This window comes from Schistocerca piceifrons, chromosome 3, assembly GCF_021461385.2.
Source record: "Schistocerca piceifrons isolate TAMUIC-IGC-003096 chromosome 3, iqSchPice1.1, whole genome shotgun sequence".
NCBI classification, from domain to species: domain Eukaryota; kingdom Metazoa; phylum Arthropoda; class Insecta; order Orthoptera; family Acrididae; genus Schistocerca; species Schistocerca piceifrons.
The window spans coordinates 378,954,414-378,978,902 of record NC_060140.1 but is presented as its reverse complement, the minus strand read 5'-3'; the positions used below and the strand labels follow the sequence as shown (position 1 = coordinate 378,978,902).

Genomic DNA, 24,489 nt, shown 5'->3' with positions numbered 1-24,489 from the left:
ACAGAACTGCATACAGCAGTCATTACAAAAGACACAGCCAGTGGAACAAAAGTGGTCGAAGTTTTAGACTTATTTATTAGACTTCGAAGGTCTTAGTTCTTCTGGCTGTACCTTTTGCAATGATTGTTTTATACAATTCTGTATTCAAATTGCAGTCTACATGCACCTGACCTTTACGTCAAACCAGATGTTTTATGCATTGATGATGACCATTCTATAGCTGAAGTAGAGCTGCAGTGAAATTCAGATTGTCCGCGACTGATCGCCGTTTCCCTTCCTGAACGTCCACCTGAACTTCATGTCAATGAGACCAAACCAGATGTTTTATACACTGATGATAGCTATTCTGTCGCTGAAGTCGATCTGCAGTAAAATTCAGTCTGTTCGCGACTAATCTCTTTTCCCCTTCCTGAACGCTTAAATGCTTGTTGTAGAAAAGCAGATACCAGCTTCAGATTCAGTGGGAGAATCCTAAGGAAATGTATTTCATGCACGAAGAAAATGGCTCACAAAACACCCATTCGACCGACTCTTGAGAATTGCTCGCCAGTGTGGATCCCTTATCAGATTGGATTGAAAGAGGAGATACAGAATACCCAAAAAGACACCAAGTATTCCGTCGCGCCTTGGTTTAGTAAACAAGAGAGCGTCACGGAGATGCTCATCCTATTCCAGTGGCAGGCAGTACTGGAGAGACGTTGTGTATCACGGAGAGCATTATTATTGCAATTCCGACGGCGTATGTTCCAAGAAGAGACAGGAAACATATTCTCTGACATACTTCTCGTTAAATTACTACGACTGAAAAAATCAAAGAAATTAGAGCTCACACATGGGCTTACCTAATGTGATTGTTTCCACTCGCGGTTCACGAAAAGGAGAGAAACGTGGGAGTAATAACAGTAGTATCAGAATTAGCCTACACCACGCCTGAAATTTGGCGTGCAGAGTACAATCGTAAATGTAACAAGACGACCACATACTACAAAATGTCACGGAGGACCTGAACACCGGTTGCGAGAGCCTGAATTGTATGATCAATTTATCGATCGTATTTGGCAGCAATTGCTGTGACCGAGTATGGGTCAAACAGTTTAAACAAACACACTTGCGAAATAATGGCTACACACTTTCAGCTTTATTAATTAGACAGTTTAGCCAACGACTGACATTTTTCAATACGTACTAAATGAATCGTTGTCACTGTTCATCAATGGATATTTCGCCCAAGTGAAGCAGCGCAGTATCTCGCCAATTCATGTGATAAATGACTGGAACTTATAACACTCATAAACTTAACTCTTAAATGTTATCTCTTCCTTTTGATTTGCTGCGTGATGTTTCTGTGTTACACATGTAACTTGACATGTCATTAAGGAGCACTTACTGTTTATCTTAAGAGTTATCAATACACTTTTATTCGGCAGTATACCATATCGGTTCCGCGGATCGATCTTAGCAGATAGCATCTCACATGCTATGTAGATGTGCTGCCAGACTGTTTTGATGAAGTACCTTACTACGTAGTTGCGTGACTGGTTAATCGCAAACACCACTTCTTTCATATTTTCTTTTAACTGTGCAATAAAATACTTCGGGAGCATGTTCTCCCTCATTTTCTGACAGATATATACATTTGTATTTTGCGGGAAGACGTGTTTTCAAAATGAGATGACGGCTTCACCATTCCGAGTTGATGTGAGGAACGACTTTGATGTACAATCAATTCAAACACACTGATCTCAACTGCAGTGTAAGATTTTAATAGGTTTCCTCTTTTGTTGTGTGTGTGTGTGTGTGTGTGTGTGTGTGTGTGTGTGTCCGCCCATAAATATGCTCCCTAGGCCACTGTATAGTACATGGCGGAGGGCACACTGTACAAATATATCGATTCTCTTTCCTATTTGATTTCAGTACTCAGTGAGGGAAGAATAACTGTCTGTATGTCTTTGTGCAAGCCCTAATCTTATTTGCACCGTCCCTTCACCTGGTATGCAATGGTGGAAGCATAATGATCGAACTCTCTTCTTCGAATATGCTTTCTCAAAATTTACCCTCGGCTGGTCCCGGCGGAGGTTCGAGTCCTCCCTCGGGCATGGGTATGTGTGTTTGTTCTTAGGATAATGTAGATTAAGTAGTGTGTAAGCTTAGAGACTGATGACCTTAGCAGTTAAGTCCCAAGGATTTCACACACATTTGAACATATTTTGAAAATTTACCCTACAGGTTATCGCGGTAATTACAAGCTATTAACATTCAAATCCCTCAATAGTTTCTGTTGCACTTTTCTATGGGCTATACCGACATCATTCGATACTAACAACGCATCTGGAATTCACTCGTTTTCTGTTGTCATTCCTATTTGAGGAAGACTCCAAACGTGGAATAATAGAATTAGGCGCACTAGCTTCTTGTAGGTGATTTCCTTTACTGATGGACTGCATTTTCCCTTAACCTTCCCATTATATAGACGTCTCCCGTTCTTTTACCCTAATACTGAAGTTACGTGATCGTCCCCTGTCATATACACTGAAGCGCCAAAGGTATAGGCATGCTTATTCAAATACAGAGATATGTAAACTGGCAGAGTACGGCGCTGCGGTTGGCAACGCCTATATAGGACAACAAGTGTCTGGCGCAGTTGTTAGATCGGTTACTGCTGCTACAATGGCGGGTTATCAAGATTTAAGTGAGTTTAAACGTGGTGTTATAGTCGGAACACGAGCGATGAGACACAGCATCTCCGAGGTAGCGATGAAGTGGGGATTTTCCAGTACGATCATCATGTACCGCGAGTATCAGGAATCCGGTAAAATATCAAATCTCCGACATCGCTGCGGCCAGAGAAAGATCCTGCAAGAACGGGACCACAGACGATTAAAGAGGTCGTTCAACGTGACAGAAGTGCAACCCTTCCGCAAATTGCTGCAGATTTCAATGCTGGCCTATCAACAAGTGTCAGCATGCGAAACATTCAACGAAACATCATCGATATGGGCTTTCGGAGCCGAAGGCCCACTCGTGTACCCTTGATGACTGCACGACACAGAGCCTTACGCCTCTCCTAGCCCCATAAACACCGACATTGGACTGTTGATAACCGGAAACATGTTGCCTGGTCGGACGAGTCTCGTTTCATGTTGTATAGAGCGGATGGACATGCTGGGGTGTGGAGACAACCTCTTGAATCCATGGATCCTGCAAGTCAGCAGGGGACTGTCCAGTCTGATGAAGGATCTGTAATGGTGTAGCGTGTGTGCAGTTGGAGTGATATGGGACCACTGATACGTGCAGATACTACTGTGGCAGGTGACACGTACGTAAGCATCCTGTCTGGTCACCTGCATCCATTCATGTCCATTGTGCATTCTGTCGGCCTTGGGCAATTCCAGGAGGACAATGCGACACCCCACACGTCCAGAATTGCTACAGAGAGGCCCCATGAACACGCTTCTGAGTTTAAACACTTTCACTGACCACCAAACTCTTCAGACATGAACGTTATTGAGCATATCTGGGATGCCTTGTAACGTGCTGTTCAGAAGAGATCTCACTCCCTAGTACACTTACGGATTTATGGACAGCCCTGCAGGATTCACGGTGTGAGTTCCTTCCAGCACTACTTCGGACATTAGTCGAATCGATGCCACGTCGTGTTGCGGCTCTTCTGCGTCCTACACAATATTAGGCAGGTGTACCACTTTCTTTGGCTCTTCAGTGTACCTTCTTATGTAGTCATACGATGCGACGTGCTCAAGATGTTAGCTACTAACCTTGTGGTCAAATACTATTTGCAGCTAGATCTACATCCTTACTCCTCAAGCCAGCTAATGGTATGTGGTAGAGGATACTCCGTGTATCGCTGACACTTCCCCATTTTTCTGTTCCAGCCGCGAATGGCTGGCGGGAAGAGCGATTGCTGGTAAGCCTCTCTCTGTGCTCGAATCTCTTTAATTTTATCTGCGTGGTCTTTTTTGCGAGATATACGTAAGAGCAAGCAATATATTGGCTGACTCTTCTAGAAATGTACGCTCTCTGGACTTTAATAGTAAACTACGCCGTGATCCGGAACGCCTCTCTTGCACCATCTGCCGTTGGAGTTGGTTGATCATCTCAGAGACGTTTCCGTGCTTACTAACTGAACCTGTAGCGAAACCGGATGCTCTTCTATAGGTCTTCTGTATTTCTCTATCAATCGCATCTGGTACGGATCCCAGACTGACGAGCAGTATTCAAGTATTGGTCAAACGAATGTTTTGTAAGGAACTTCCTTTTTTGAGGGACTACATTTCCTGAGGATTCTTCCAGTGACCCTCAGTCTGGCACTTGCGTTTTCCGCTATTAATTTTATGTAGTTGTTCCACTTTAACCCGTTCGATACCTTTACTACTACATATACTACTAGAGATTTTATGGAAGTATTTGCTCCAAATGATGCTTCTGCAACTAAACAATCATACAATAAAGGGTCTTTCTATTTGTGTATTCGCAGTACGTTAAGTTTGTTGAGGTTCAACTGCACTCCCTGCACCAAGCAGTTCTTCTTGCATTTCGCTACAATTTTCTAGCGTTGCGACTTCTCTTTATGCAACGGCATCACCCACGAAGAGCCTCATTGTCTACTAGCTCGTTTATATCACTTCGCTGGGGCCGTCCGAAGTTACTTTTAAATTTGAATAATTCTCTCCGTTTAGAATGACATGCTGGGTTCTGTTTGCTGGAAACTCTTTAACGAAATCACACAGCTGGTCTCATATTTTGTACGCTTGCATTTTGTTCATTAGGCGGCAGTACGGGAACTGTGCCGAATGGCTTGCGTTAAGTCAAGGAACACGTTTACCTGGTCACCTATATCTACTGCTTTCTGGATCTCATGTACGAATAGAGAGAGCTGGGTTTCACACTTTCATTGTTTTAGTAACCACGTCGGTTCCTACAGGGTAAATGTTCGGCCTCCAGAAATGTCATCATACGTGAGCATAAAACATGCTCCAGAACGTATAAAAGAATAACGTGAGAGATATAGGCCTACAGATTTGTGCGTCAGTTCGACGACCCCTTTTGAAAACGAAAATGACCTGTGTTTCTTACAGTCGTGTATGTTATAGGCATTATCTTACATTTATCCACTTTCATTACACTAAGTGACAATTTTTGCAAATTTTGAGCAGTGTCTTACGATAGTTCACTGAACGCAACAGGAACGTCAGTAAACAATCTTACAATGCTGCTGATAAATCGTTCATGTATACTGAAAACGTCGACTATATCACTGAGCAAGTCAATTAACATTATCCAAACTTTTCATTATGTGCGTCGGACTGTTGTGCCGGGCAGCTCATGGCACGTTCATCTTATTCATGGCGGTCGATATTTTCAACATTACGTTCTAAACAGCAGTGTACAACTCGTTACACGTTTTTTCGTTAATAGGGTTTTTGATTTTGGTTATTGGGTTTCCTAGTATTGTGCTGATGTTCATAATACAAAAATATGTAACTAGTAGCAGGTGAGTGGTTAATTTTATTTCATAAAGTAGCTGCCACTCACAACGCTGTTGAGAATACGACACTTGGTGATCCCGTAAGAGTCAAAGGTCACGGGTTCTTTTATATAGCAAGAGTGGTCCAGGATTCCAGAACAAATTGAGAAAATTTGTAGGCTGATTTTTTTTCCCACTGTGTTGACGTCCTGTTGTGCTAGTGGAAAAATATCAAAAGGTGAAAGTAGACTAGGCAGAGAAAATAAGTGCTACCGTGATGTTACTAGGAAGACGTGACTGGGATGATAGCAACAGAAGCTGAAATAACATTTTTTCTTTTTATTCACATTGAATATCTCCTCGACAGAGTGGCCATTACGCACATATTAAATAAAGTGCAACAGGTTCCATACAATTTAAGGAGTACGGTGTGTATTTCTGAGAACGAACGACATTAAAGTTAATTGCACGACGCATAGACGTGCCACGAAAATTACCATCTTGGTGGCGCACGAGTGCCCGGTCGGTTCCGAGAAGCACTTCAGTTCTCAGTTGGAATATGAGCCTCATTAGACGGGTATCAGGGGGTTGCAGTTTATCGCGACAGAATCTGTCCGCTGTCGGAACCTCTTGGGGCACTGGACTCTTAAGAATACACGATGTAACTTCATGGAATACTGAAAATCTTGTTGGTGAAGGCTGGCGGCGGAGATGGGGGAGGGGGAGGGGGGGGGGGGCGGTGAGCTGACGCACGAACACGCATGCGCAGTCATTAACCCTAGCTTGTTCGATCGTTATTTGCTTCGCCTTGGACCTGACCTGTCCGCAACTTTGGTGATAACACTATCGCAGCGCAACGCAAACGAAACGGCTTTTGTTAATAGAAAATTCCATCAGCAGACAGTAAAATACACAGAAGATCGTAAACACAAGTATAAAAATTCTGAAGCTGTCTGGTTGCGATATAACTAATCTAAGCTCCGGGAAATTTATTACTTCTGTTTCCGGCAGATCACAAATATGATAGCGTTCGTTATAACAACGTTTCTGCTGAAACGGTTTTGTCCCAAAAACAACTCACGGTAAATATCGCTTTCTATCGCTTCTGCTGATAATTTACATGCCATTTTCTCTTAAGAAAAACTAGTAGCTTTTATCTAGTTATAGGTATATATATACAGTGTTAAATTACACACAAGAGTAAACCAGAAAGATAGAACACTGTTTCATCCACTGAAACACTTTTTATTTTTAACAGGTGATGTAATTACGACTATAAGCAATGTTTGTATTTTAAAGACACACTGTCATGTAAACAATTATCAACCATTTTCGTCCTTGTAAAACGCATTCTCTTTCTTCTAGTTTTGCTGTTAACTTGTTGCACCACAACTGACCACCAAGGCAGCTTTCCCTAAATATTCTACCGTCACGTGTTCGTGTGTTCAATTATAAAACACTCGGTTTGAACAGTTGGAACAAAGTAATTATAGTCGGTTGTATCACATACTTGCAGTCTTGTGTTTCCTATACGTATAGGAAATGGGTATGCCTCTTCTGTGTTAATGATAATTAATTGATTCAAGAACATTAGCAACGAATGGCCAGTGACTTTGAATCTACCGATGATCTACTGTACAAACTAACTTCTAGCATCCCTATTTTTCGCAGCTTTTCCGCCGTTAAACTGTCTTATATTTCATTCTCCCCATATTGACAAAACTTTGTGACATATCCTCTCTAACATTATTCTGGATGACTCTGTGCATTTTGCAAGATTAGCATACTGCATTGCTGTTAGTAAATTTTAAGGTTCGATTGGTGATACAGCGCAGTGAACTTATAAGACAAAATCGTACAGCACGTTATTCGTTTAGCATTGTCAAAGAAGCTGAGAAACAGTTACAAAAGTCTTTTTTTCTTTGTATTCTATTTGTGATTTTTTCTATCCTTCCCTTTGCATAATGAATTCGCTGCAATACTTTCCAAAATTCTTTCATAATATACATATTTTCCAGTTTGCTTCCTCTGTTTCAGACAAACTGCATATTTATATCCTAGCTTAATTCTACAGCCCTGTCTGTATTGGTTAACATTGCTCACTGACTCTGATACTGCTTGGTTTGCGTACACCCTTCTTCACACACCAGTGATTCAAATTATTGTGAATTTGCTTGGTCATCGGCATACTTTCTATGCTTTCCCGTCCACTAATGCATTGATTGTAACTGTGCGTCAGACTGTCATGGCATACTGAATTTGACTACATTACACAGCATCACCAACTCAAATTAATTTGACAATTTTAGCAAAGATACAGAGTACAGGCCCTGATGGACTCTCAGTAATTTCGGCAAACAAAAAGATCAATGTCAATTCCGAAGTAGCTCTTTCACACAAAAATAAGCGATTCGCCGGCCATCTAATTAAAAATTGAATTAGAGCCTGTTTCTAATGGCTTTGTTGTCTTTGCGATTTAAGAGGCAAAAACAGGAACAGGTTAATAGAATAAAATACATACAGTCAGTACTGCCTGTTGTTCTAGACAGCAACAAATCATTCAGACAGACATTCTTATGTGCATTTTTGCTCGCTTATAGTCACTTCCCACCCCTTATATATCTTGCTGGTGTCGTATTTTATCCAACATGATAAGATTAGAGCCACTAGGCCGTTTATCACCAGGCGTTCTTCATAGTTTACATTTATTTATTTAGCGTATGCTGACAAAGAAATACAGACTACTTTATATATAACGCTCTCAAGTTCGTAATGGGTTCATAGTTCTACGTCTAGGTTGGAACTCCAGTCAGAAGTTTCTGCAGACATATTGTGAATGTGCTCTGAGGTAACATTCAAATATTATGTTATGTATTGTTTGCTGCTCATCACCGCCGTCAGATTCCAGGGAGGACTTCCCCATCGGTGTAGCAATGCTCCACATTTGTCCCGGTCAGTTCTGTTCCGATTCAGTATCTGTCAGTGTTGTCGGAGTTGATGAAAATCTACTGGTAACTCCCAGGGAGATTTGATTAGTTGGTGATATTACACCGGAGATCGCTCATGTCATTGGCTGTTCCAGGATCTTGCATGTTGAAATTACGGTCCTGCAGGCTGACTGCTGTGTACTGCGATGGTTTTCTAGATCTTAGTCGTTGGGATTCTCATAATGAAATTTCTGAATGAATTGGTAATTCTGGGTTGTTTTTTATTCTTGTCCACAAGTTTAGCAATGAATATGATCTTCTTAAGGACGGTGGTGGAATATTACGAGAGATATTCGGAAAGTAAATTCCGATCGGTCAAGAAATGGAAACCACTTTGAAAATCTAATAAAGCTTTACACATATGTGTTCGACAATGTCTTTAGTATCCCTGGCAGTTGCATCGCTTCGCTCTTTTCAGTTCTGAGCGTAAGGTGAGCACATAAAGATGCGTAGGATATAGTGTCTCCCGCCAAGTACGAGGTCCTGGTGAGAGATTTCGCCTGATGTTATGCAGCCCACATTACAGAACTGTCATACGGTTCCTACTCCGTGACAATTCTCGGTCGAAATCTGCAGGGGCAATGAAAATGCTCCTGCAGTGTTTTCGATGGGAAGTGTTTGATCACCCGCACTACGGCCGGTAATTGGCTCCTTTCGTGTTTCTTCTGTGCTCACATTAACTACTGGCTATGAAGACAACATTTTCGCACAGACAACGAGGTATAGATGAGCGTAGCGAACTGGTGGGAAGCACAGGCGGCTGCCTTCAATGATGAGGGTATTGGGAAGTTGGTATAACTGTGCGACATATGTCCTAGCTGGAGCGGCGACTATGTAGAGAAGTAGCTGGAAGGTGGAGCCAACTGTCGCAAATTAAACGTTTTTGATTTTCAATGTAGTTTCCATTTCGCGACTGATCGGAACTTACTTTCTGGACAAGCCTTGTATTAAGTGCCGGTAGCCAGTGCTTGTTTGTGGGACACGCCATGTGATGAGGCGCGTTGCTTCACTGAATGCCAGTTATTTTAGTGTGAGCACTGTCTAGCCTGGCGGAACAGCAGTGTTCTGCCACTGAGTATGAAAGAGCTAAAGCTGATGAAGTGATGATTGTTGCAGCGGTACCCCCAACGGTTCATATCAACTTCTGGGGTTTATTATTCCGAGTTTTGATTTTAGTTGCCACATTACGGAGATGGATTTTCTGTGTCAGTGATCTATCTAGAGGCACACTTAGATATTTTGGATTGTTTCAGTAATGGAGAGCCTTATCTCTAAGTGTGATGTTAGGTTTGTAGTCTGCTATTTTATTACCTTGATGGGAAGTTGATACAATGGTCTTTTGAAGATTTTATCGGAGAGAGTTGTGTTTGAAGTATTCATCCAAAATCCAAAGTTTTCAGGTCTGGTGTTACCTTCCCGAAAGCTCTGATCCTGAGCAATCAGAGCAACACCACCAACTTAAAAAATTTCTTGGTCTTTGTTTCTGGAAGGTCATATGTATACTAATTAAAAAGGACTGGGACCAAAACAGAACCTTGTGGGATACTGTAATCTGTTTTGTGAATCCTGCTTTTAGAGTTCTCTGAGAACACCTGGGAGTATCTATTGTTCTGCATGTTGCCAATTAAAGTGGTTATTCTCCGACACATAATCATATGGATGAAAATGAGCAGGAGTCTGTCATGCTATACAGTATCATAGACTACAATTAGATCCAAGCCGCTTTGGATATGAGTTGCTTTTGCTAGTACCTGAGCCTCAAATCCTCTTCCTAGTCTAAACCGAACTTTTCTCTGTTGGGACGTGTTTGTTGATGGCTGAGCAGATTATTTTATGAATGAGCCGCTGTAGGAGCCTGAACGGGACTCTAAGGAGAGAAATGGGACGGTAGTTTTCAACTTTGGATGGATCTTTGTTTTGCTTTAGCACAGCAATTATCTTAGTTTTCTTGAAGAGAGGTGACGCATGACCTGACTCGAAGACATCTGAAAATAAGACGTTCAGCCATTTGTTGATACGACCACAGTGCGACAGAAACTCTGAATACCAACAAAGCCTTCCTAGGTTTATGTTCTTTATAGCTTGTATGGTCTCTTCCAACTGAAATGGCATGAAAAACTCAGGTGTTTATGGAGCCGACCGAATATTTACTTATAAGAGAAGTCTAACATCTTTTCTGCTGTATTTATCTCTTGTTGATTTTGATGTGGAGATCATGTAAATCGCCATACCATCTAAATTTATATTATGTTTTTGTCGGGTGGTGGTGGTGTTTGCTGTATCCAGCTATCCGATCAAGATTCAGACTTTCCTGTTAGAGTGAGTATGAGCGAAGGAAGCTACAATTTTTATCCCTCTGTTTTGTTTGCTTTCATTTAGTGATTGTAGAAGATGTACAAGAACCAATAGGGAACAAGAAGAGTATAAGACCAAGAACGAAGTGCTCGGATAAAAAAGGGTGTAAGGTAGGGATACAGTCTTTCGCTCGTACTGTTTAATCTATACATCAAAGAAGCAATGACGGAAATAAAAGAAGGGTTCAAGGGTGGATTTAAAATTCAAGGTGAAAGAATATCAATGGTAAGATTCGCCGATGACGTTGCAATCATCATTGAAAGTGAAGGAGAATTACATACAGGATCTGTTGAATGGAATAGATAGTTTAATGATTATAGCAGAAATTCAGAACAGCGAGAAACTTAATGTCAGATTTGGGGATCAAGAAGTAGACGAAATTAAGGAATTCTGCTACTAGGAAGCATGATGGACGGAGCAAGGAGACATAAAAAGCAGACTAGCACTGGCAAAGAGGGAATTCCTGTCCAAAAGAAGTCTACTAGTATCAAACATAGGCCTTAATTTGATGAAGGTATTTCTCAGAATATAAGTTTCGAGGACAGCATTGTTTGGTAGTGAAACACGGACTGTGGGAAAACAGGAACAGAAGAGAATCGGAGCATCTGAGATATGGTACTACAGACAGGTGTTAAAAATTAGGTGGATTGATACCATAAGGAATGAGGAGGTTCTCCGCAGAATCGCCGAGGAAAGAAATATATAAAAGAGACAGACAAGAGGAAGGGCCAGGATGATCTGGCATCTGTTAAGATATCAGGAAGTAGCTGCGAAGGTACTAGAGGAAGTCGTAGAGAGCAAAACCTGTAGAGAAAGACAGAAATTGGTATACGTCCAGAAATTAATTGAGTAGGTAGGTTGCAATAGCTACTCTGAGATGAAGTATTCGTAGCGTGATGTGTTGTACCAGTCTCAAAAAAAGACTAGTTAATTTTAAAAAATCTTTGTAATAACTTCAGCACTTTTCGGTACACAAACGAATCAGTTGTAGGTGTTGAAGATGAGTTTTACCCATCTTAGTTTGCATCTGTTTGCTTGGAAAATTCAGACCAGTTGCGTTTTTTAAATTTCCATATTGATTTTTGACAGTAGTGGATGAACAACCCTGTCTGGAGAAATATTGATCGATGCTGGCTGTGAGGGAATCTGGTTAGGAATCTGCGCCGTATCTCATTCAGCACATTTGCACTACATTTATTGGATGTATAATACAGAGTCTTACAATTATAAATAGTTATGAAATTAATGGTGGTAAAAACCCAGATTATCTTTGTTTGTGAAAAGTAGAAAACCAAAGCTAAAGTAAAGAGCTCAAGTATTGGCTCTAGCAACGACAGATGTGAAAGAGGCAAAGAGAGGGAGAGAAAGATGGGGTTTTACCATATTTTATCGGGTAACTATGCGTCACTTTTCCGACTTGCGTTTCCGGCACTTGCATTCCATACAGCAATGAATGAGCTATTCAAAGATTTGATGCCTCACTCCACATTTTTCGTAAGCTTCTTCTAGAGACGTAATAGTTACCAAACGCTGTTACATAATAGTTCATTGCAATAATTAAATCCTGAAAAGCGAATCGAAGACTTTAACTGTCATAAAACCAACGTTGTCATTGTCTGGAGCAATGCGTAGTCTTAAGCGCTCCTGCAACGGACAGAAAATCGATCCGGCCTGTGGTCTCGGAAGAACTTCATTCAGAACATCAATTTCGAAATCTAAATAACATTTTTAAAGAATGAATACCAAGGATTTTGCTGGGACTGAAATTGAGTATCAGTAAATACTTCCCGAAGACGTATGTGCTAATACGAAAAGTGGATGCAACTGTAAAATGTGTTAACAGAACTCTGTTGAACATTCGTATTTAAAATCATAGTACACGACTTTATTTCCTCTGACAACGAGAAGAAATATGTTACGAGTAAATGTATCCAAAAATAGCGTTCGAGGTTGAGAGAGATTTTAGGGGAGATTAGGATCGTAAACGAATGTAACAGATATTTCCATAGTTACAAAAAGTCACTTAATATTAATGATTTTGGGGTCTAATGTGCATTTATGTCCTTATTTTGGCTGCAGAAAGAGGTAATCTAGGAACACTTGGAGGGGTTAGTTTGTTGGTCTTCGCAGGACAGTATGTGAAGTGTTCGGGTAGCCATCCGCAAGAATTGTGTTTCACGTTGAGAGAAATCAGCCACGTCTCGGGATCACACAGAATGACTTCTTAGGAAGCCATCATTGTATAATTTGAACACGTTACATCGAGACTCTTTAAAGTTCTATGTAACGTAATCAGATCATGTGATATGGCACAGTTCTTCTTTTTCCTCCTCATCTTCTACTTCTTCACTTCAACTTCACATTTTAAGACTTTCATTTTCTCGGACTTCCAACGCCTCTTTTTCCAGATGGCTTGTACGTGTTTACAGAGGCCGGAATTCTGTTTTCTTACACAGGTTATCCCTTTAAGTATCAGTGGTTTGTGCCTGATACCACCATTTTATTAATTTTGTTTTGAAGTACTACCGCGTTTCGCAAGAAACCACCGATGAAATTGCAAGATAGAAACCATCTAGTAGAACACTAAGATACTCATACGAATATAGTACGTTGTAGCAGTTATTTACAGATTTACAGCCTTCAAAGCAATATTCGGCGCTCAGACTGTGCTATATGACTGTAGGAGATTGTGTTTTTTGGGATCATATTGAGGTGATCATTAATAGCGACAGTAACGTAAATCTGAGTTTGTACCACTACTTTTATGAGCGGTTTCAAAATGGAACCTCTCGGGCAGTATGTACTTTTGATATACATTTATTAAATATTTGGCCCATTTTTGCTTGTTATTTAGAACTATAATTTGTTTGAGGCATTGTGAATTTATGAGAGTTTCGAGATGTGGGATTGTGTCTAAGAAAAACGTAAAGTTTCTTTCAAATACATCACATAAAATAGTGGGTGGTTGAAAAACGTGTGTTCCAGTTTTTCCAAAGTGAAACCACGTTCTTAAAAAATTGATTGTATACTTAATGCCAATTTCTTCTTGTATTCGTTTCTTACTAGAAAATAAAGATTAATTTTGTGAGAAATTTTAAAACAATTTTTTTCGTATTGTTGAGACACAAAGGGTTAAGATGTGGCCTCAGTTTCACCCTATATTCTTCTACTTTGTCATTTAACTTAAATATTTCTAATTCTTGTAGTATATTCTCATTTGTTATAAGAACCTTCTTTGAGCAACCTTAAGACATATTACATAGTAAAATTCTTTATCCTGCGACACAAAATAGGAACAACATAATTGTCAGACCAGAAATACACTATCCAATGGAATCGCTTAAACTGACTATAAAAACTCGAATAATTAGAAAACAAATGAAAGAAGAATCCTAAGAAAAATACTAGGACACAAAAGAAGTAGTGAATCAGAACAGAGGTTAATACCGAATCAGAGATACACCTGAAAGCTGAAAAGCTAAAAGATGTAATGAGAAAAAGATGATTAAAATTATAGGGACACATATGCAGGATGATCAATGACAGAGTAAGTGAACAAATCTTTGAGTCTTTAATCAGTTACAACTCTAATATCATATTGCCGAGAAAAGTAGGAACAGTTGTCGAACATACAGGCGCCGACATGGACGCAATAAAAATGCAGAACACTTTTTGAAGAAGCTATTGAAAAGGCAAGCTTTCAGAGCAGGAAAAAAAAGAACAAGAACTGGAAGAAAGTGAGCACAGGAAGGAAAGAAAAGCAACTTTCTGGATGAATGAAAGAAGAATGGACCCAAAGAAAACTGCAGTGGAAAACAAAGAAGCAGAAACCACGTTAACTCATCGTTCCTTCTGAAAGGGCTATTCCAAAAATATATGGAGGGTGAACTAAAATTCCATCGGCAAACTTTGAGGTTGTAATATAGACCAAAAACAATATAATGCGTAGCTAAAATTCTGTGAACATTCGTTCATCTTCGATACCGTGAAACACATCTCTTCTACTACAAGATCTTGGCTTTTCATTTTTTGGGAGGAGACAGTATGGACCAAAACAATGTCCAGTAAACATGGGCTCTAAATTGTTTATATCTTGTTCAGTAGAAAAGATGTGTTTCACAGTAGGTTCAAATGGCTCTAAGCACTATGAGACTTAACATCTGAGGTCATCTAACTAACGTAAGGACATCACACACATTCATACCCGAGGCTGGATTCGAACCTGCGACCGTAGTAGCAGCGCGGTTCCGGACTGAAGCGCCTAGAACCGCTCGGTCACAACGGCCGGCTGCACAGTACGGAAGATGAGCATGTACTCATAGCTCTTAAGGTATGCACTGCTTAGGATCTTATCGCCAAAAAGTCATGGTGAACCTCCTAATATAGTTGCGGATCCCCTTTTTTACCGGAGTACTGCAGAAAAGCGAAGTGACATGGACTCAACTAGTCGTTGCAAGCTGCTGTAGATATATTCAGCCATGCTGCCTCTATATCCCTCTACAATTGCGGTAGCGTTGCCGGTGCAGGATGTTGTGCACGAATTAACCTCTCGATTAAGTCTCATAAATGTTCGATGGGATTCAGGCCGGGCGACAGAGTGGCCAGATCATTCGCTCGAAATGTCCAGAATTTTCTTCAAACCAGTTGCGAACAGCTGTGGAAGGGTGACACAGCGCAGTGTCATCCAAAGAGAACTTCGTCGTTGTTTGGGAACAAATGCTCTTCAAGCAGCCGAACGTAACCATTTCCAGTCGATGACCCGTTCAGTTGGACCAGAAAGCCCAGTACATTCCACGTAAAGACAGCCCACATCGTTATGGAGCCACCTTCGTTAGGAGCCTTGCTGTCAACTTGGCTCCTTAGCTTCGTAGGGTATGCGCAACACTCGGTCCCTACCTTCAGCTCTTACCAACTGAAATAGGGCTCATCTCACCAGGTCACGGTTTTCCAGGCGTCTAGGGTCCAGCCTCGTCTAGGGTCCAACCGATATGGGCACGAGCCCAGGAGAGGCGTTGCAGGTGATATCGTTCTGTTAGCAAAGAACTCGCTTCTGTCCTCTGCTACCACAGACCATTAATGCCAAATTTCGTTGCACTATTCTAACGGATACGTTCGTTGGACGTCGTACGTTGATTTCTGCGGTTATTTAACGCAGTGTTACTTGTGTGTTAGCACTGACAACTTTGCGCAAAAGTTGCTTCTCTCAATCGTTAAGTGAAGGCCGTCGGCCAATGCGTCGTCCGTGTTCAGAGCTAATACTTGAAATTTAGTATTCTCGGCACAATCTTGACATTGTGGACCGCGGAATATTGAATTCCCTAACGATTTTCGAAACGGAATGTGTATAAGTACATCACTGCCACACGCACAATAGTTGCTTCTCTCAATCGTTAAGTGAAGGCCGTCGGCCAATGTGTCGTCCGTGTTCAGAGCTAATACTTGAAATTTAGTACTCTCCGCACAATCTTGACATTGTGGACCGCGGAATATTGAATTCCCTAACGATTTTCGAAACGGAATGTGTATAAGTACATCACTGCCACACGCACACATACATACACACACACACACACACACACACACACACACACACACACATTACATAACCGGGTGATCAAAAAGTCAGTATAAATCTGAAAACTTAATAAACCACGGAATAATGTAGATAGAGAGGTAAAAATTGACACACATGCTTGGAATGACATGGGGTTTTATTAGAACCAAAAAAAAAAACACCCCATATTGCTAGACGCGTGAAAGATCTCTTGCGCGCGTCGTTTGGTGATGATCTCCTGTTCAGCCGCCACTTTCGTCATGCTTGGCCTCCCAGGTCCCCAGACCTCAGTCCGTGCGATTATTGGCTTTGGGGTTACCTGAAGTCGCAAGTGTATCGTGATCGACCGACATTTCTCGGGATGCTGAAAGACAACATCCGACGCCAATGCCTCACCACAACTCCGGACATGCTTTACAGTGCTGTTCACAAATTATTACTCGACTACAACTATTGTTGAGGAATGATGGTGGACATATTGAGTATTTCCTGTGAAGAACATCATCTTTGCTTTGTCTTACTTTGTTATGCTAATTATTGCTATTCTGACGAGATGAAGCGCCATTTGTCGGACATTTTTTGAACTTTTGTTATTTTTTTGGTTCTAATAAAACCCCATGTCATTCCAAGCATGTGTGCCAATTTGTACCTCTCTATCTACATTATTCCGTGATTTATTCAGTTTTCAAATTTATACTGACTTTTTGATCACCCGGTATATAATGACTCTCTTCTAATGTACGTAAAATTAACTTAATGCCTATAATAAACAGGAACTTACAACATCATTACTGGGGAAGACAATTGGAAGATTTATATTTGTTAAAAGGGTTCTCGGAAAATACAGTCCAACTGTAAAGAAATCGCATAGGTGCAGTGATCAGTGATCAGTTGTATCAGTGATACAGTGATGAGTTGTACTGATCCAATGTCAGGAATTCATATAAAGCGGGCAGGACAGCAGATATCGAACGAATGCAGACGCGGTACTAGGTTCGTATCGGGTCGGTTTAGCCCGCACGAAAGTTCAACACAGATACTCGGGGAACTTTAATGTGAATCTCTGGAAGAAAGACGATGTAATTCTCGTGAAACCTTACTGGGCAGGTTCAGAGAGAACCTGTATTCGAAAAAAGATTGTGCGACCATTGTGCTGCCCCCTTCATACAGTTCTCGTGGACATCATGAGAATAAGATACAACAACTCACGCGAAGAGGCAAATAGACTTATACCCTCGGCCACGCACTGTGCTGTGGCTCACGGACTGTATACGCAGACGTAGAAAAGTGAAACGGTCCGCGTGCCATTATGAGCTCCCTCAACAGAGTTTTTTGTTCGCGCAGGGCAAGGCGCAAACTGGTCCAGCGCGCAACCCTTGCTCGCCGGGGCCAGGGGCCAGCTGTGGCCCTGGTCAGCGGCTGCAGGGATTTGGGAGAGCAGGCCACGCCACGCAGCGCCAGCTGCGGCTCTGCAGCTGCGGCCGCGCCGCGCCTCCACCGTCCGTTGCCGCGTCTTCCGCCGCCGTTTGCCCATCGTCTTCTCAGCGACGCACGTAAGCAGTATTCCAGACAAAGCCTCCTAACAATGGCTTTCTCACATTGTTCTCTCGGATTATAAAATGTTGGAACAACTTATGGGTGACGTCTTTGACAGCCGCCGATATCTCGATACTTTTTTTCTTTTTTCATTAAGCCAGATGGGTGATCAGATGCCTTCGGTGAAATGTCTGATAGTTTCTTTGCCACGGCTATTTGCATTGTAATATACGAGGGTTAAAACTTTAATAGTGGCAACTATTCTTCAGGCTTTGACTGTTCTTCAGAGAAGTCACCAGCATTGCGCATAAACCGTTGACAGCAGTATGGAACTCGTATGACACGCTTAGCGGCGTCCGTTGTGTTGACATTTCGAGTGCAGCAGTGTATTGCCGGACGCATCTCTGTACCAATTCTCAGGAATCAATTTGATGTCAGTGGGGCTTATGTGCGGGAAGTGTGGTGGGTAACACTGCACTTACAGCCCCATCGATGGAACAAATCAGTCACAACATGCACCATATGCGTCCTAGCATCGTTCTGCAAAATGATGAGCGGGCCCTGCAAAAGGTCTGCCGCATCTTACTCTAACATGTTCATTTTTAGAAAAGAATCTTCCACTGAGAGGAAAAGTGGCGACACTTTCTGAAGAGCGCATCCATCATTTTACTGGAAAATGCTCGGGTGCATATTTTAGTACATCTACATCTACATACATACACCGCAATCCACTATACGGTGCGTGGCGGAGGGTACCTCGTACCACAACTAGCATCATCTCTCCCTGTTCCACTCCCAAACAGAACGAGGGAAAAATGACTGCCTATATGCCTCTGTACGAGCCCTAATCTCTCTTATCTTTGTGGTCTTTCCGCGAAATGTAAGTTGGCGGCAGTAAAATTGTACTGCAGTCATCCTCAAATGCTGGTTCTCTAAATTTCCTCAGTAGCGATTCACGAAAAGGACGCCTCCTTTCCTCTACCACCCGAGTTCCTGAAGCATTTCCGTAACACTCGCGTGATGATCAAACCTACCAGTAACAAATCTAGCAGCCCGCCTCTGAATTACTTCTATGTCCTCCCTCAATCCGACCTGATAGGGATCCCAAACGCTCGAGCAGTACTCAAGAATAGGTCGTATTAGTGTTTCATAAGCGGTCTCCTTTACAGATGAACCACATCTTCCCAAAATTCTACCAGTGAACCGAATACGACTATCCGCCTTCCCCACAACTGCCATTACATGCTTGTCCCACTTCATATCGCTCTGCAATGTTATGCTCAAATATTTAATCGACGTGACTGTGTCAAGCGCTACACTACTAATGGAGTATTCCAACATTACGGGACTCTTTTTCCTATTCATCTGAATTAATTTACGTTTATCTATATTTAGAGTTGGCTGCCATTCTTTACACCTATCACAAATCCTGCCCAAGTCATCTTGTATCCTCCTACAGTCACTCAACGACGACACCTTCCCGTACACCACAGCATCATCAGCGAACAGCCGCACATTGCTATCGACCCTATCCAAAAGATCATTTATGTAGATAGAAAACAACAGCGGACCTACCACACTTCCCTGGGGCACTCCAGATGATTCCCTCAATGTTGCATGTTGCGACTGATTTGTTTGTGCGATGGGGCTGGGAAGTGCTGTACCACCCTCCACACTCCCCGAACTTTAGCCCTCGTGAATTTAGCTTGATTTCTAAGATTAAGGAAGCACTTCCTGCCTCTCCCCTCAGAACGGTTACAGATATTCGTTGGACAATAGACTGCTGCACTCGAACCATCGACACAAAGGGCGCTGCTTGGGGGTATCAGAATGGTTCAAATGGCTTTAAGCACTATGATGGGACTTAAAATCTGCGGTCATCAGTTCCCTAGACTTAGAACTACTTAAACCCAACTAACCTAAGGACATCACACACATCCATGCCCGAGGCAGGATTCGAACCTGCGACCATAGCAGCAGCGCGGTTCCGGACTGAAGCGCCTAGAACCGCTCGTCCACAGTGGTCGGTTGAGGGTATCCTATGGCATCCACATCGCTGATAAAGGGTTATGCATAATGCTGCTGACTACTTTACCGGACAGTAAAGCTTTGAAACATGCATAAGTTGCATATAAACAGTTGCCACTATTAAAGTTCCAACCCTCGTACCCATGCTAGGTTTGCTGGTCTCTTACAGTTAGTCATTGTGAGCAGTAGCAAGTATGGGGAGCTTCCGACTGCTCTCGATGTCTCCCGTCCTTGGCCAGTTTACTCGTCTTTTTCCTCTTTTTTTTGGTATTATTACCTCTTTTTGTTAACATTTGAAACACATGCAATTACAGTTTACAAGGCTGGTTAGAATATAATTATATAAAATAATAAACTGGAAAATGAAACTAAGGTAACATAATTTTGTAATGCTGAAGAAGATGTAAAACAACATCATAGGAAAGACACAGATAGAGATGACAGAGATATTCCTACTGAGCCAGCCGGAGCTGACAGCCTTGGGAAAACGCCAAGTCTCGCACTCCTGGATCATTCCAGTTATGGAGTTAACTCATGACACTACTGATAATAAAGGTACTGAAAATAAAATACCACGACATTTTGACAAGCGTGTGTGTTGTATGTGTTATTAAAATTGCATGTACTCCACTGCTGGTGTTATTAAAATTAAATATACTCTTCAACAGGTTTTACATCCCACTGGGTATTACAAACCACGAGATGGCTTAAAATAATGCATTGCCTAGTACATAGACGTAATTAACAGCTATAATAATTTTAGGTGTCTGTTTGTTAGTTCTGGTCACAGTCTCTGTGTGTATGCCGTCACTAGTGTTACTGGCTATGTGTCCTCCCAGGTTTCATTCTCCTACGTATTTCGACAGGTGAGGGCCCCGTCATTTTCAAGGCATGTATTCACGGATATTTAAACCCTAGGAAGGTGGGGACTAAGTCGAGAAAGGGCCAAAATACCGCATATGCAGGAAGACCACACAGAAGCACCCCTCCCCCCTTCCTAACCTCTTACTGAATGATACGCTTTATGCCTAATCATCTCAACGTCAGCACGGTCTTAACTCATTGTAGCCTCCCGGAGTCCCCAGGTATCGTCCATTATGTATACCGGCGGTTTACCGGCGGTCGCTGCCACCAGGCCGTCGCGCATAGTAATACTCGACTTATTCTAACAATAAGTGACGCAGACGCTTCATTCCGCTTTAGTGGGAGTCATCTACATGTTTGTTGTGTTCTTCTCCTGTTAACAACTTGATGTGGTCCGTCATTTCTTTCCGTCGTGCTACTGCCTCTCTGTCACCACAGAGGTGCCACATCGTCAACAATTAGTTTCCGTATTTGAGTATAACTTTTGCTTTCTACATCCAGTCATCTAAGTCTTAGCACATTACACAGAAATTTCTTCTTTTCGTTATCAACGACCTACCCCATTGTTCCCTCCTTGCCTACGCCATTTAATGCTCATAATTTTCAAGGATCTTCAGCTTTACCACTTTTCAAACAATTCTCCTTTCCTGTTTTCCTATTATTCACGTTTCCCATCCTGAGAATGCAGTAACAGCGCACAATTTCACAAATTGCTTCTTTTATTACAAAAGAGCAGATTAGAGCATCGCATTTAATATTTGAGGAAATCTTATTTAATCGGCTTCAGTTTGTGAGTGTAGGCATCCGAGGTCTTTGTCTCCTAACGAAGGGTACTTGAAATATCGACACGGTTACACACCCAGAATTTTTGGTGAAGCTTTAGTCTGCTTTCATCTTTATCTCGGCCTTGTTGCATCGTCTTACACAAAGTTCTATATTCCATGGAAACAGAATTTTAAATTCATGATCCTATTCAATAACTGAATACTGCGAGGAATTTCTTTATACCGTTTACAGGAAAGGTCATTTTTCTTTTTCCACGTGCAAATTGGTTTGACCTCTTTACAATAAAATCTTCAGTAACCTTAAGAATAACAGTACCTAACTAATTACGCCAAAATTAAGATTACATAAATGATGTACCACACCTTAATCTCCTGAAATTTTTCGCATGAAACAGTTTCGATGATATAAGACACGAAATCTGGAAGGAGGTCCGCCACCATACTGTTCAGCGCTTAAATAATTATAGCAAATTCTTGATCGCACAATTTACCAACTGTTCAGCACTTTCAGAACTACAATAGTGTCACAACTGGTTGTGTAATTACGACTTACCTACTTACAAGGAATTTCACACTCCATGTTACACACTTCTAGAGGTTGAAGAGGGTTTTTAGAAGATCAAGTTTCACATAGGAAGTCATGTCCGAAAACGTCATCCCTCTGTCATCCCTGTGTCGGAAACGAACGAGTAGGAAGTTACAAGTGAAAATAGTTCTGATACCTCTGGCAGTGGAAAACATGTACTTGTTGCTAAGACTGTGACGTAGGCAATTTTCAGAGGTGGTAACATGGACCAAAACAAGGGAAGAAGGACTCTGAAACGCATACCTGAGGAGCTTTGAGCACTTGTTCATCTTCGCTACTGTGAAATACTTCTCCTCTATTAAACAAGTTATCATAGCTCTTAGGCTATGCGTTTTAGATCCCTCGTTTACTGGTTTTTTTTGGTTTTTTTTTTTTGCCATCTCTGAAAATTGCCTACCCTACAATCTTAGCAACAACAGTACCAGGACATGTATTCCACTGTCAGAGGCATCGTAACCGTTTTCGCTAATAACTTTCTACTCGTACAGGCACCCTTACCTCAAATTGATACATTTATCCTTCTCCATCATTCTAGAAAGTTTGTAACATCATCACGGAATCACCCTGTATATACATACATTTACAGGCGCCGGAACCTATAACTTCGCAGCTCTATAGCATCACTGTATGACTTTTCCAGACATGGGTTCCTACGGAAAACTTGATCTACTAATTCCCCTCTTCAACCTCTAGAAGTGAATTGTGAATTGTGAAACATCCTGTATATGAATGGTCGTGGATGTCTACCGACATTACATGCCCAATGCCAGCAATTAAAAACTTCCCACTGTAGATCTAGAACAATGCAGTGCCATACAGTGGATCACCTTCGACCTAGAAAAGTTATTTACGTTTGACCTCCAAATTTTTAGATCACAGAAAACATTTATAAATAATAATTTTTAAATGCAAGGAAAAAATTGGTTTGCTTTAAACTGAAACAGGCGCCAGCCAAGAATAAATAGTGAATACAAAAGGCAGATTGCGCCATTTTCTTACAGGAAAAGTTCATAAATATAGTACGCCACTATCTCTTTCTTTTGAACGTTTAACAAATGCTGGCAAGTATACATTAGAGCACGCTCGGACGTTCCGGTTGTTACTCTGTCTGCAGATTTTTTAAATTTTCTTTTCCTTAGTTTCAGACCAAAAACTTCGTCAATACGTGGTCGACTCAGAGCGTTGAAAAAGGTGTGTCCAGACGCGTGCCAGAACGTTCTCAGAGCTACCTGCACTGACTTCATCTGACATCGACAAAACTTAAACCAGAATGCACCCCCGAAGTTTTGAATCTTTAGAGAGGTGACAAATTTTATATACGTTTGCAAAACCATCTCATTGCAAAGAATACGCGGAATCAGGGATGGGTGCCAGTGACTCTTCTAGGTTACAGTCTGTCCAGCAACAGCTTTATTCGGAGGAGAAACGAACCTGAGACTGATAGTTCTGTCTCTTATTCCTTTGTCAACCAGAAGCACCCGGGAAAATGTACAGATAAGGCAAATTTATTATTTTTTGACTTAGAAGTTTATTGGCGATGAAGTTTTTATTATATCAATTTCTAATAAAAGCAGTTCATATCAATTTCTGGTGAGCAACGCACCTCAGTTGCATAGAGACTGAACATTTTTACATTATGAAGACAGAAATGTACAAAATATATGTAACGTATCGAAATACACGAAAGACGCCATAACATTGTTCTTTTTTGTGCATCTTTTAAAAATGTCCGTTTTCACGCCACTACATATTTTTCGAGAAAATAATATCCTGCGCAAATGCAAGCTGATACTCTACTTCTTTCTAATAGCCAGAAAATAGTCGCTGACGTTTGTCAGGATGTCAACACGAGATGACAGATCATCTTGCAGGTTGCAATGATCGCGAGTTAAATGTCTTGAAAGTAAAGACTACCTGATTAGTGAGCATGGCGTCAATGCTGAAGGTTATGTTGTTAAAAGTCGAGAGAAATTTAAATGTCATGAGTGCCTATATATTTAATAAACCACCGAACTGTGAGAGGGATAGCCATCGAGTTAATCGGACACTAACTGCAGTGCAAATGAAGGATTTTAAAAAATATTTTGTAGAGGTTTTCAGTCATCAGAGAAAAACATATTAAAGTATTATCGACGAAATTATGGCTAGAACAACTGAAAAAAGAATAGTCTTGTTGATTTTCTGTATTGTGGTGGGGTGTGTTAGGTTCGCAATTACAATTTTTATTAGCAAAAAGGAAAATAAATTCCATTACGCTGTTTATACATACGGATTTCAAAGCATTAAACTTTCATTTTAAATTTAAAAAATGC

The 24,489-nt window shown here is 41.3% G+C and overlaps 1 protein-coding gene across 1 annotated transcript in view; it reads left to right on the top strand.

Annotated features, from left to right (window-relative positions):
* The window catches only part of LOC124789676, a 138,898-nt gene that overhangs the window by 4,286 nt on the left and 110,123 nt on the right, over positions 1–24,489 (top strand). Inside the window, exon 2 of the mRNA XM_047257111.1 lies at positions 17,723–17,931. Within this exon, the coding sequence (XP_047113067.1) occupies positions 17,723–17,931 (209 nt within the window). The remainder of the gene's footprint in view (positions 1–17,722; positions 17,932–24,489) is intronic.